Source organism: Xenopus laevis, chromosome 2S (assembly GCF_017654675.1).
Source record: "Xenopus laevis strain J_2021 chromosome 2S, Xenopus_laevis_v10.1, whole genome shotgun sequence".
Lineage (NCBI taxonomy): Eukaryota > Metazoa > Chordata > Amphibia > Anura > Pipidae > Xenopus > Xenopus laevis.
This window is the reverse complement of record NC_054374.1, coordinates 132,713,037-132,726,416: the sequence shown is the minus strand read 5'-3', so window position 1 is coordinate 132,726,416 and position 13,380 is coordinate 132,713,037. Positions and strand designations below refer to the sequence as shown.

Genomic DNA, 13,380 nt, shown 5'->3' with positions numbered 1-13,380 from the left:
TTTGACTGACAGCTGAGATTTTTAAATGAGCTTACAACAGCTATGAATGCTTTAATAAAGAATAGAAATTGGATTTCATGTTTAATTTGAAAAGGACTTTTATTATACAGATTTTTGTGTCTGGGTGACAGGTCCACTTTAAGTTCTATTTTAGGTGTGCAAAGATGAATGCCTTTGGGTGCAAGGTGTAAGGCAATGGTCATTATGAGAGAAAAGTTATGACACTCTGAACTTGTTTTTTGCACTTTTGCATCTTGCCAGCCTTAGTAAAAATCCCTATAATCTTACCAGTGTTTTGCCAGATATAAGACAAAGCCAAAACCTCTTTTACTTCTTAAGCTGGCCAAAGATTTTTAAAAGATCTTTTCGTTATCGTGAGACCACGATTATCTCGAAACGATCATTTAAATGTACGATTTGTGCATCAACTAAAAAGACCATTTCAGGCGATATTGCCAGCAAAACTGAGGGTAGCTGCCTCCTTGGCCCTGCAAACATAGATAGATTGCACTGAGACCGATACATTTTTTTTAACCTGGCTGATTCAGTGATTACTTTTTACAGAACTGCTCTGCGAATGCACATTTAACCCTTTGGGCAATTATTATCTAATTGTTTATTGTGTGTGTTAGATTCCAAATAAACACTCCTCTGCTGTTTATTTACCTACCCTGTAATATTTCTCCATATGTTACACAGTGACCCAGAGCCATGAGAGTAGTGCTTTGGAAAAAATATTTAAGTCCATACTTACAGTAATTTTTGTTCTCTGGAACAAATTGTGTTGGTGTCATGACCCCCTTTTTTTTTCTTTGATATGTTCCTACCAGGCTAGTTTTGGGAAAAACAGTACATGTATGGGACCTGTTATCCAGAATGCTCAGACCTGGGGTATTCCAGATAACAAATCTTTCTGTGATTTGGATCTTCATACCTTAAGTCTACTAGAAAATCATATAAACATTAAATAGACCCAATAGGCTGATTTTTCTTCCAATAAGGATTCATTTTATCACAGTTTGGATCAAGTACAAGGTACTGTTTTATTATTACAGAGGAAATAATTTGAAACAAACTTGGATTATTTGATTATAATGGAGTCTATGGAGACTTTCCGTAATTCGGAGCTTTCTAGATAATGGGTTTCTGAATAACGGATCCCATACCTGTACTAAGGAAGACTAAGGAAGAGGTGGGGAGGGGGATATTTTTCTATATATTTTTTGTTACATATCCAACCCAATACCAGGGGTTTGCACTAGGATAACATAACAAAGAATATACTTCAGTTTGCTTAGAAAGTAAATCTTTGAGAGAGAAATGTACAGGTTTAAGCGTCTAAATAAACTACTACAAAATAATCAGACCAGGTTTCGTTCTTTTGCAGAAAAGAACAAATACAACTTAGGGCACTGGCACAGAACGACATTCCATTGCCCTCAACTGTATTTATTACTTGCTCAACAATTGACATCAAAACGTTTTAAACCATACTCCATTACCCCCATTAAGAATCAAATAAAACTTTCCAAACTCTCCACTTGTGCCGTGGCCCTTACTGAATGTCAAGGACAATAATGTTCAAAGCAAAGGGCATACTATAGCTAGTTTGTTGCCCTAATGCTCCAGACAGTTACTAATGCCAGGGCAAGAAAAAGCCATTAAATACCACGGTTGCATATAAAATACATTTTCATCATGCTGTGTGACCCCACAACAATGCCTTTCTGCCACTGCTTGACAAACATGCCTTTAAAAGTTATTCCCAGCTCCCACGTGTTATCCTATAGGTCTTGTAACCAGGGAAGCCACTGACTGTAGCTGAGCTAGACTGATCGGTTAATAGAAGTCCCTGGAGGTACTGTGAGTGTATTAAGCAGAATATCTCTGAAACGCTCTAAATTGGTAATCTTATGAAATAATGAAAGAAGCATTTTTTTGTCAAATTAATTATGCATTATGTGGGTTAGAATAATCACAGCATTCTGAGACGCTGCTTCCTTTGGGCTGAGTCAGGGCTCTGCGGGAACACCGCTTGCTACTGCATTCAGCACAAACAAAGCTTTATATAAGATATCAAGGATATTAACCATGTTCTTTTGCTTGCTCAAACTCAAGGTTACATTGTAACATTTTAATAGTATAGTGCCTGAGTTAACAGTTAATCAGTATGATGACTACCTACGATTTCCATATGGCACGCTCTCTGTGAAACTCTCCACCTCTAAGCACCAAAGCATAGGTGCAAGGATTCATACAAGCAAGTGCAATGTAATAAAAGAAAAATATGGAGGCAATTCATCATATGTTTTTCCCACAGTGCAGCGTATTAACAAATTATGCAATACCATGCACAAAATTAATCAGAGCAGGCTGAATGGGAGCATTTGCCGAAAGATGCTAAGTGTGTATAGGGTCAAGCACCTTATCAATCAGGCCAAATGCACACAACTTTGGGTCCTCTTTAATGCTTTGCACCTGTGCTCATAAATAAGTCCTTATATCTAGGCAAATGTAAAGGTAATACTGATAGGACTGCTCTCTCATATATTGCATGCATACAGGATACATGTAAAATTGCTCAGTTCACATTCATATAATGAACTGAAAACAACATCATCATCTGCTGGTTAGTTCCTCTGAATGGTAGAGACTGTAGGAGAACAGTGAATTGTTCTGAAGTTGCTCCACTCGGGAAAGATGGGAAAGGTCATCTGATCTCTTTCCTGAGCAGAGAAACATCAAATAACTTCTCTGTTTTCCTTCTGATATATTTATCGACCATCCAGTGAAAGGAATGGGACAGCAAGTGGCACTGTTGTTAAAAAAATTGTTATATTAGCAGTTACTTAGAGCAGCATAATAGCTTTGAAGCAAATAACAAATGGATGTAAATTGTATAAGTGCTGAGAGTAGCAACCTGAGCAATTTTACATTCATTTTTTAAAGGTTTATATCCTTTAATTCCCTTACATTTTTAATAAAGGTGAAATAAACTTGAAGCGGAAGCATAATCAATGTATGTTTACTTCAATTTAGAGGTTTAGAGTTATTATTGAGGCATATGCAGATATGGTGAAACACATTACACAGGCAGTTGCACAGTATGCAGCTGCATCTTTTTGATGACGCACACACATTTATTTGATTCACAGAGCAGACAGTCACATATAGAGACTCTCCGTAAGCAGTAGGCTTCTGGCATATTAGTAGTAGCATTAAGAGTTATACCCCATGTCCACCTAAACCCATATCCACCCCTGAGACCAAAAACTTTGGAGGAAGTTCCTTTTTTATTCCAAATTTATGTACTGTAGAGTTGTTTAATCTTTATTTTCCTTTGTAGTACAAGATGAGAAAAGCAATACAACTCACATACATATAAAATACAGATCAGGTATAAAATTAGTAGATGGTATGCTTAAGCAAAAAAAAATAATATCCCTTACCGATCCCTTGTCCTTGGGATGGCTAAACTCATCCATTTTCCGCAAGACTCCTAAATCAAAACTCCTCCTGCCTCCATCATCAGCACTCCTCCTCCGGCCTGTTATACCTCTCTTTGGCCTGCTTTCAATTTTCTTACTCTGTCGTTGATCCAAACGGCTGCCACTGCTCAGCTTCCTTACTGGATTTGTCAGCCATTTTTTCAAGGTGCTGACTGACCTCCTGGATCCAGGGGAACTGGGTGCTGAACTAGTTGAAGGTTGTGGTTGGATGGAAGCCACCGAAGCTGATATGCTCCCATCGCTGCCGGCAATTGAGTAGGATTCTGTAAGAGACGGTAATGATGTTCAGACAATATATTTAATGCATGTTGTGGGCTCAACATACTATGGGATAATGAAGAAAGTGGTCTTACTATTAGAACAAACTATAATTCAATTTGATGGCTTCAAGGGCTTGTCTGTTGTAAACAAGTAATTATACCAGGGGTAAGTAGCCAGTGGCTAGGCCATACCAGATTGGGATGACTAAAGTGTTGGAGTCTGTTCACATACTACTACAATTAGCAATTTTTAAGGGAAAAGTTGTGAAGACAAAATAACAGAAATCAAAATATCTGACTTTCCATTACACTCAACGCCATATATGAGCTATTATATGGGCTATTGTTCACCATAAATGTGAATGGCAGGTTTTTGAGTAGTTGTGCCATCGTGCTGTACATTATGTGATTCCATTTTACTGTACTATAATAGGAAGTGCTGAGCTGTAATTCACAATGCGTTATCTCTATCAAAACGATTTGGGAGCCATTTGCCTTTATTACCAGGGAAGGTATTGAAACACTTGCGCAAACGGGCAGCTTCGGAGAATGTTCTTCAGTGTTGGGAAACTGAGAGTCACTGAGAAGTTACTGGGCTCACGTTTGGAAAGAAATTATCATTCAAAAGAGGAGTTTAAGTAAATGAAGTATTTAATTTAAATGGAGCATTATCAATGTAAGGAACATTTGTTGTGATGTATAATTATACAATATGAAGGCAGTTGTTATTAATGAGTCAAATATATTCAATGCTTGGGACTTGGGTTTTACTGGATAAGGGATCTTTCCTTAATTTCCATAAATCTCCATGCCTTAAATCTACTAAAATCATATAAAATAAACCCAACAGGATTGTTTTGTCACCAATATGGATTCATGCAGCCTAGTCACCATCAAGTATAAGGTGTGCACAACTAGCACACCGATTTGTGGACTTACGGGTGGTTGGAAGCTAGATGAAGCAGGTGGAAGAGGTATGTGTCCAGAGTACTCCCACTATTGAGCATTAGGCAGGTGCCTCTTCTGCCTACCACTAGTTCCAGCCTTGAGAAGTAGGTATCAATTTCCAACAGCATAATGCCTGGGGCTTGGGTCCTCCCATAAGGAAGTTTTATGTGGCAGGTGGGAGAGGCACCAAACCCCCACCCCCTCCTCACTGTGCGTGTGAGCCCACCCTAACTTCTTTAGCCAAAGCGAGTGAAAGCAGTTGGTGCTGCAAACATACAACCCAACCCCAGCAGTTTTAGGGTCTGTTGTATGCCAAAGCAGCTTGTCTTTCTTTCCATCCTTGAGTATGGAAAGTGCTACCCAATCCCACAATCTACCCCATGTAGAAACAAAATATGGGTCTCTGTTTTAAAGGGGCAACATACTGACTTGGTTAATTTTTTTTAAAACTAAAACATGTATATTACTGCTGTATGAAAACACGAGAGCTTATAATACACACCAAGCATATTCTGTTATATGGCACAAATGGGAATCTCATTGTTTGGATACTTCAAAAGAAAACTATACCCCCCAAACAATGTAGGTCTCTATAAAAACATATCGCAATAAAACAGCTCATATGTAAAACCCTGCTTCATGTAAATAAACTATTTTCATAATAATATACTTTTTTAGTAGTATGTGCCATTGGGTAATCATAAATAGAAAATTACCATTTAAAAAAATAAGGGCCGCCCCCTGGGATCATACGATTCACTGTGCACACAAATTTACCAACAAACAATACTTGTTAGGTCACATGAGCCAATTAACAGACAGTTCTGTCTTTTGCTTCAACACCTGTTGTTCCTGTTACAGTTAGAGCTGTAGTATTTCTGGTCAGGTGATCTCTGAGGCAGCACCAGGCCATCAGGAAATGGTGGCTCAAGGCAAGAGATGTAGAAGGGCAAGATTTACTTAAATATATTGACCAGTTTGGTAAGATTCTTTAATATGCCACTTAATATGATAAACTATCTGATGCTTTAGTGTTCATTTTGGGGGTATAGTTTTCCTTTAAGGGGCCTATTTATCATGCTGTGTAAAACAGTGGAGAAAAATGTCAATGATGATATTGCCCATAGCAACCAATCCGATTTTTGCTTTTCTTTTCTCACTTGTAGGTGACTGTTAAAATCTAATTGCTGATTGGTTGCAACATCACCAGTGATATTTTTCTCCACTGTTTTACACCGCATGATAAATAGGTCTCTAAATGTTTGTGACTCATTCAAACAATTATTAAATTATGTGAAGGAGAGGTGGGTGTTGAGATCCAAGTGTTAGCATGGTCATGTAGTATGTAAGTCTTCACCTTATATGATCTTTTGCTCCCACCATCCCATTATATTAAATGTAGCTGTTCAAATGCAGTGCTACAACCCATCACCTAGTAAATGAGAGGGAGAATTGCTTGGAACATTCCCAACGACTGCTCTGGGTGGCAAGAACAGAACATGTTGAGGGGTAGGCTAAAGGCATGTCTGGGATATGAGGGGTTGTGAAAGAAAGAAAGAGGCTTCCCATTGTTGGGTTTGAATGGAGAAAACATAAGAACAAAAAGTCCGGGGTCAGTGGGTGAGGGTATCTTATATAAAACACAAAGAGCATTTTGTAAGGAATAAAGACTATACTAAACTATACACAATAACAGAAACCATATTCTGTTTTTATTGAATTGGTGCCATTTTGTCAAGAGGTAAATCATGAATTGAATTGTACAGAAATGGAAGAAATATTTAGTGGGGCCATAGGTCCTAGTACCAGGTCTGGGTAACAAGGGGACAGCCTCATGTGTGGGTAGGATTTCACAATAGGCCTAATCACCTAGGCTACAAGAATAGAAGCTAAAAGAAAGCTAATGAGTGTTTCTACCATATAATAATGCTCAGCAGTCACACAGTGGAGGGGGAGTTCTGACGAGAGGGTAAGTCGAATAAATAAAATAAGTCTGAACGCTTAAAACTGAACACAATTAAAGGTGACACCAAAGAATAAAATGAAAACTACAGAAACAGGTAACAGGGAGGCACCTTTAAGATGGTAAATGGATAAAGGAATGATGAAGTTATGTCTTTAAGACAAGAAAAAAGGGATGGGGGGTGTAACTGAGCAGAACAGACACCAAACAAGGATCAGTTTCTAAGCTGCAGTCTCACCAGGACAAAGAGTACACACTTATGAAAACCCAAGCACTCTATTGAAACCACATGCTGAGTTCTGATACATTACATAGTTTCCCCACTAACCGCAAAGTGAAGCTTTACTTATCTTATTATATTGTTCATTCTTTCTGCCATACTTCTGAGCAAACAAGTACCACCTGCCAAGGGCTAAAATCATTTAGACATCTGCCATAGAATACATTGGAGGACTAATATGCTGACCTTAGTGCAGTGCAATACACAACCTAAATCAGCAAGGAGTTCAGCCAAAGGCACTGCTACATATGAGATCAAGGTCCCAGGAATTGTGCCTCAAAACTGCCGACCCAAGTGACTCTGGGTGTTGTTAAACAAATACTTTTTTTGGCAGAATTTCAGACAGGTTTGCAAGGCTGATATCTCTCTTACGGTTTTCACTGGTTTTTATGCAATTACTGTAAAATGGAACATTTGGAGGAAACCAGCTAATGACTATAGGGTATAAGAGATGCTTGATACTGAGCAGTATTACAGATCTGGGGGGGTGGATTCCACAAACATTGAATTATAATAACCTTGTGCCATCAAAGATATGTCAAATCAAAGCTCCATATGCCACTGTGAATTTTTCATCCAGAAAGCAACGTAACTAACTGTGCATGCTAACCAAACAGGAAGGGACTACATGCTGCCAATCAATCACATTTACTTTTTTGTGTTAATAAACATTTGAACATCCCTTTATTTCAGATGGCTTGATCTGAATTCTGATTTTACAGGAGTTCATAACAAGGATTTCCCTATCTGCAAAAGGCAAGCTTCATGGCACCTTTCACTGGTGTCTCAGGAGAAACATACCTCCCAACATTTTGGAAATAAAAAGAGGGAAAAAAAAGTTGTCGCTCGTAGCGGCAATTTTTGGACCATGCCCATTTTTGTAGCCACACCCCCTAATTACCATGTTCATTTTACAAAATTTGGCAGGTTATGAAAGTTTGAACATATTTCTGTGTTTTTTTTTTCCAGTTATAACAGTTTTGCTAATGAAGGTGAATTGCCCTGTGAGTCTAACGTTTCCCAGGGGACCTGTTATCTTATTGTTACAATTACTCATTTGCTTATCTCGAAATTGTTACAAAAGTATCTTATCGTCTGCTGTAGCTGTTCTGGGCTCTCTGCCAAAAGCCAATTAAGTTAGAAACAGTGTCTGTTCAGTGCAGAGAAAAACTGGACTTCCCAGTACAAACGAGGGACTGCGGGTTGAGCTGTCAAAAGAGGGATTGTCCCTCTACAAACGGGACAGTTGGGAGGTATGGAGAAATGTAGTAGTGATTGAAATAAATATTAAGCATAACCTTCTGCACGCCTTCTGAAAACAGAAGGTATTTACTTGTCTTGTGCCATATACATAGCAATGCCTTAATACCAAAAATGAAAGTTGTTATTCTCTATGTATATATCCCCCCTTGACTATTTCCCCCATTGGCCTTTTCCTTTAGCAAAGTTGAGTTGATTATAAGTTTAAGGGCTGCTGTAACTTTTAGTGTATCCATCAATTTTGGAAGATAATGACTGAGCATTAGATAAAGAAGTGAGAGTGTGGGAAAAGCTATATTGTAATTATACTCAATTATTACAACTCACTGAACTGCCTCCCAGTCCCAGACCTTAAATCCTTATTAAGTGTGCTGGCACACACACATGAGTTCATTCAGCTATTTGATATGGGAGACACAGATAAAAAAATATATTAGCTGCCAAGTTGGATGACATAATGCACACATAATTTTTTACTCTCACCTATCAGGAGTTTATTTTTGGGGATGGATCACATTACTTGCTATGAAGAAGCAGTACACCAGCAGCACTGTCAGCAAATGTATTAGTGCACAATTTGGAGACCTATTAATTCCCACAGCACTGGGTACAGTACTCAGCTACACACCCCAATAATTTAACTGTTTAATTTCCAAGTATATGCAGATATATTTCATTCCATCATCTGCAATCTTTAATGAGAGAGCAATTACAAAGCATGAAAGTTAACATTGTATACAGTATTTCACATTCGTCATGGCTTTGTTATTATCAGTGTCTATATGTAATATGAATTATATTTTATATACAGGCATTGTATCTATTATCAGGAATGCTGGGGGTTTCTGGATAAGGGGTCTTTCTATAATTTGGATTACCATACTTTTACACTATAACAATTAAAGAAAAACAATTGTTCGGGGAGATTGTCGCTCAGAAGACGAGGCAATTAGTCGCCAGGCGACAAAATCTCCCAGAATGTGAACTAACCCAGAGGAATAAGGAAATTACTAGAAAAAAATAATTATAAGGATTGCCTCTATGGGAGATGGCTTTCCCATAATTCAGAGCTTTCTGGATAAAGGGTTTTTGGATAACAGTTGATTCAGGTATTTTCTTCTTTGTAAAAACCCTTCTAAAACTAGTGTTGCACAGCCAGATCTGCTCCATTTGGCCACCCATGCGCAAATTACAGTCACATACCTCCCAACTGTCCCATTTTTCACAAGACAGTCCAGATTTTGACAGCTCAGCCCACAGTCCCGGATTGTTACTGAAATGTCCCGATTTTCTCTTTGATCTCCTGCACTGAATAGCCAGAAAAAGATACAAAGTTTCTAAAACCTAATTGGCTTTTGGCAGAGTTCCCACAATATGTGGCAGGTGCACTTAGATACTTTTATAACAATTTAATATAAGCCAAGAAACAATTTAACAATTTAAGATAAGCAGGTCTCTTGGGGAAATTCTTGCATCTTAAAGGGCAATTTACCTTCATTAGCAAAAACTGTAATAACACATAAAAACCACAAAAAATGTGTTCAAACTGTCATAACCTGCTAAATTTTGTAAAATGCACATGGTAATTAGGGGGTGCGGCCACAAAAATGGGCATGGTCAAAAAATGTTGCCGCGCTCAGCAGGGCAAATCTTTTTGTTCCTCTTTCTATTTCCAAAATGTTGGGAGGTATGCAGTCAACTAACATTAACCTACAGAACTCCCTTGCAGATCATTAGAAAGCCTTAGTCATTTCAGCTAATGTTACAACTTGGTTATTGCTGCTGGATGCTGGCAAATGTAACAAATTACTTTGGTGACTTGATTTGAAAGGCCATAAACAGCATATACAGAATAGTTGCAGAGGGGGAATGGGGTGGTTTTGCATCATGACATCTAAATTGGGGTGGGTGAAGTCACACTGCTCTCCTTCCCTGCTGGGAGTTAACATTCTGCTAAGATCTATAATAACATACAATGGCAAAGTTATTCTATTTATGATCCTTTATTTATACAGTGCCAACATATTTACACAGCACTTTACAGACATTATATATCACTCGCGTCAGTGCCTGTCCCAGAAGAGCTTTGATCTCCATCACAGTCACATTACAAACAAGGATCATCATTTCACCAACAGCCGGTTAACCTGTCTGTTTGTTTTTGGAGTGTGGGAGGGAAGCATAGCACCCAGAGAAAACCCCCGCACAGACACAAGTGAGCATACAAGCCCATTTCACTCACTCTATGTAGACATTTGTATATATGTGCATAGTTCATAGTAATGAAGGCAGTGAAAGCATGTTGTAGAAGGTCCAGTATATCTGTATATGCAGATGTTTTGGTATGATCTAAAGCACACTTACTGTTACAAAATGAGACAATTTTTTTTTTGCACTTTAACTCCCAAGTGTTCATCAGGGCAAGACAAGGCAAAAAGCATCACAATTAATATATTCATCTGACATACTGTATACTGTATATATAGTATATTTTTTAGTTAAATGTGCTTATGCCCAGTCTGCTTTCAGCTCCAAAACATTATCTAATGTAATTCCAGCTACTTCTTATCTGCCAGTGCCCAGCAATACAGCGAACATGTTACACAAGTGCAGTTGCCAGTAGCAACCAATGTGGTCTTTGCATTTGATAGAAAGCAAACAATTCTTCCTATCAAGTTACGGTAGCGCCATGACAGTTTAGTGTTGATGCTGATGTCTGGTTTAACGCACTTCATTCACTAACTCTTTAAAGGAGTGGTTACGTTTTAGTATGTTATAGAATGGCTAATTCTTAGCAATTTTTCACCTTATAGCTTTGAAATATTTGCCTTCTTCTTCTGACTATTTCCAGCTTTTAAATGAGGGTCACTGACCCCCATCTAAAAAAAAAACAAATGCTCTGTAAGGCTACAAATGTATTGTTATTGCTACTTTTTATTCCTAATATTTCTATTCAGTCCCTTTCAGATTCATATTCCAGTTTCTATTCAAATCAATGCAGGATTGCTGGGGTAATTTAAACCCTAGCAACCGGATTTCTGAAATTGCAAACTGGGGAGTTTCTGAACAAAAAGCTAAATAACTCAAAAACTGCAAATAGTAAAAAATGAAAACCAACAGCATATTGTTATCACTCGCTACATCATTCTCAAAGTTAATGTAATATAAGTATAGGTAATAACATAATATGAATATTATTATGCATTAATCTCTTTATATTTCAAAAAGATATAGTAAAAAAAAATTTAATATCTGGAAAGCCCCTAGCCAGATAGACTGATGCCATGGGCCATTAAGCTTCCACTTGGTCAAGAAAGTCAAATTGGCTGGCGATATCAGTTTGTATAACCATAAGGACAGAGACATACGATCAGATTTGGGATTAGTCAAATCTCCTCTTCTTCAGGGCGACTAATCTCCCTGAACTGCTTCCCCTGCCTGCCTCATGAGGAAACTTCGTGCGACTTCAGAAAAATAATCGTTCCGATTGCTATCCCGCCGGCGGGAATGCAGTTTAGGAAGATTTGTCGCCCGAGGAAGAGGAGATTTGTCCCTAACCCTGTGTCTCTGCCCTTACTGTCCTTTCCTATTATGATCTGATCTGCATACCTTCATGCTAAACAAGCACACTGATAATAGTGCTGTACTGCATTTAACTCATTAACTAGAAGAGGTAATAGTACCGACATGAAGTGAGACTGCAGATAAACATATATTCTAAAATTGCCTGCATGGAAGTGCTAATTCCATGCAGTGTGTCTCCACTTACTGAAGCAGTCAGGGTAAAAGTTGCATCTTTTTTTAATGTCAACAAGACTCAGAAAAGAACTGTGATCAGATTCAGTTCATTTATGTATCTTCTCCAGACCTCAACAGCTCTCAGCCGTTTCTCTCCTCAGACTTTCAGCTCTTAAATTAGATGATTAGGGTGACAACTCTGTAGAAAGCTGCTATGATTTACATATAAATGATTTAAATATAAATCATAAAAAGCGTGTTGTAATGAACTGATAAGGTGCTTTATTCTTTAAGCTTAATACTCCCTGGGTGAGTTTCTGGCACTGATGAAAGTGTAGCAATCTGTCTCCAAATGGAGCAATGAACATAAGAAAGTCTTCAAATCAAGGAAAATATACACATTGCCAAACACTGCAATAAACTGCTCAGCAAGCAACGCATTTGAAAGAAACACCATAAAAAGGAAAACAATTGATTTGCTCTTACATGCCATTTTTTCTATTCACTGTATGGATAGAAATCATTCAGTTGAAGTAAGTCTTATTTCTGTAATGCAGACTGTTTATCAGGTTCTGCTATGTTGTATTGATCGACTCTAAACAAAGCTTCTTCTGCTCTATTGTGTTCCACGTGGCTATAAGTAATACGTACAGATGACCTGGCCCCAAAAAGTCCAGCAAGAAAAGCTTCAGGTATCTTCAAATACAAACATCCCACTTTCTAGAAATGGTTTCAAACTATTTGTGAAGTGCTAAGTGCAAAAAAGGAAATGAAAAACCTGTGGCACAATCAATATTGAGTGCACTAGATTGCATGCTGAGATTCCTGCCATATAGTATACTCTGTTGGGAGGGGGAGAAGCACCCAGACAAAGTTATCCAATTAGTTGTCATGACAAGGGCAAAAAAGTTAAATCAGAGAGTAAGTGCAAAGTCAATGTATAATAATATGGAATATATAGGTGTACTACTCCATTTCATTCCGAGCTATAGACATATCCAACAAAATTCCTTGCATGTTTTGAGCATGGAAAGCAAATAATGCTTTTTTTTTCTTTGTTTGGCCATCATGTAGATACACTTTTGATATAATCTACTATATTGGGACAAGTACATGCAACTGGGTGGACCCAAGGATGTATGCTGCTTGTATGGTTATCTCTATGATTGATATGGCTATAATTCAGAGACAGTATTACCTTATTCTTACCAGTAGCTTATGAAAGGGGTTGTTCATTTTCAAATTAACAATTAGTATGATGTAGAGAGGGCTATCCTGAAACAATTTTAGATTTTTTATTATTTGTGGTTTTTGAGTTATCTAGCTTTTTATTCAGCAACTCTCTAGTTTGCAATTTCTGATTGTTAGGGTCCAAATTACCTTAGCAACCATGCAATGTTTTGAATAAGAGACTAGAATACG

The 13,380-nt window shown here is 37.9% G+C and overlaps 1 protein-coding gene across 2 annotated transcripts in view; it reads right to left on the bottom strand.

Annotated features, from left to right (window-relative positions):
- The window catches only part of arhgef25.S (Rho guanine nucleotide exchange factor 25 S homeolog), a 150,444-nt gene that overhangs the window by 36,422 nt on the left and 100,642 nt on the right, over positions 1–13,380 (bottom strand). For both annotated transcript variants that reach the window (XM_018250087.2, XM_018250088.2), the window contains one exon: positions 3,450–3,772. In XM_018250087.2, coding sequence (XP_018105576.1) covers positions 3,450–3,772 — 323 coding nt within the window. The remainder of the gene's footprint in view (positions 1–3,449; positions 3,773–13,380) is intronic.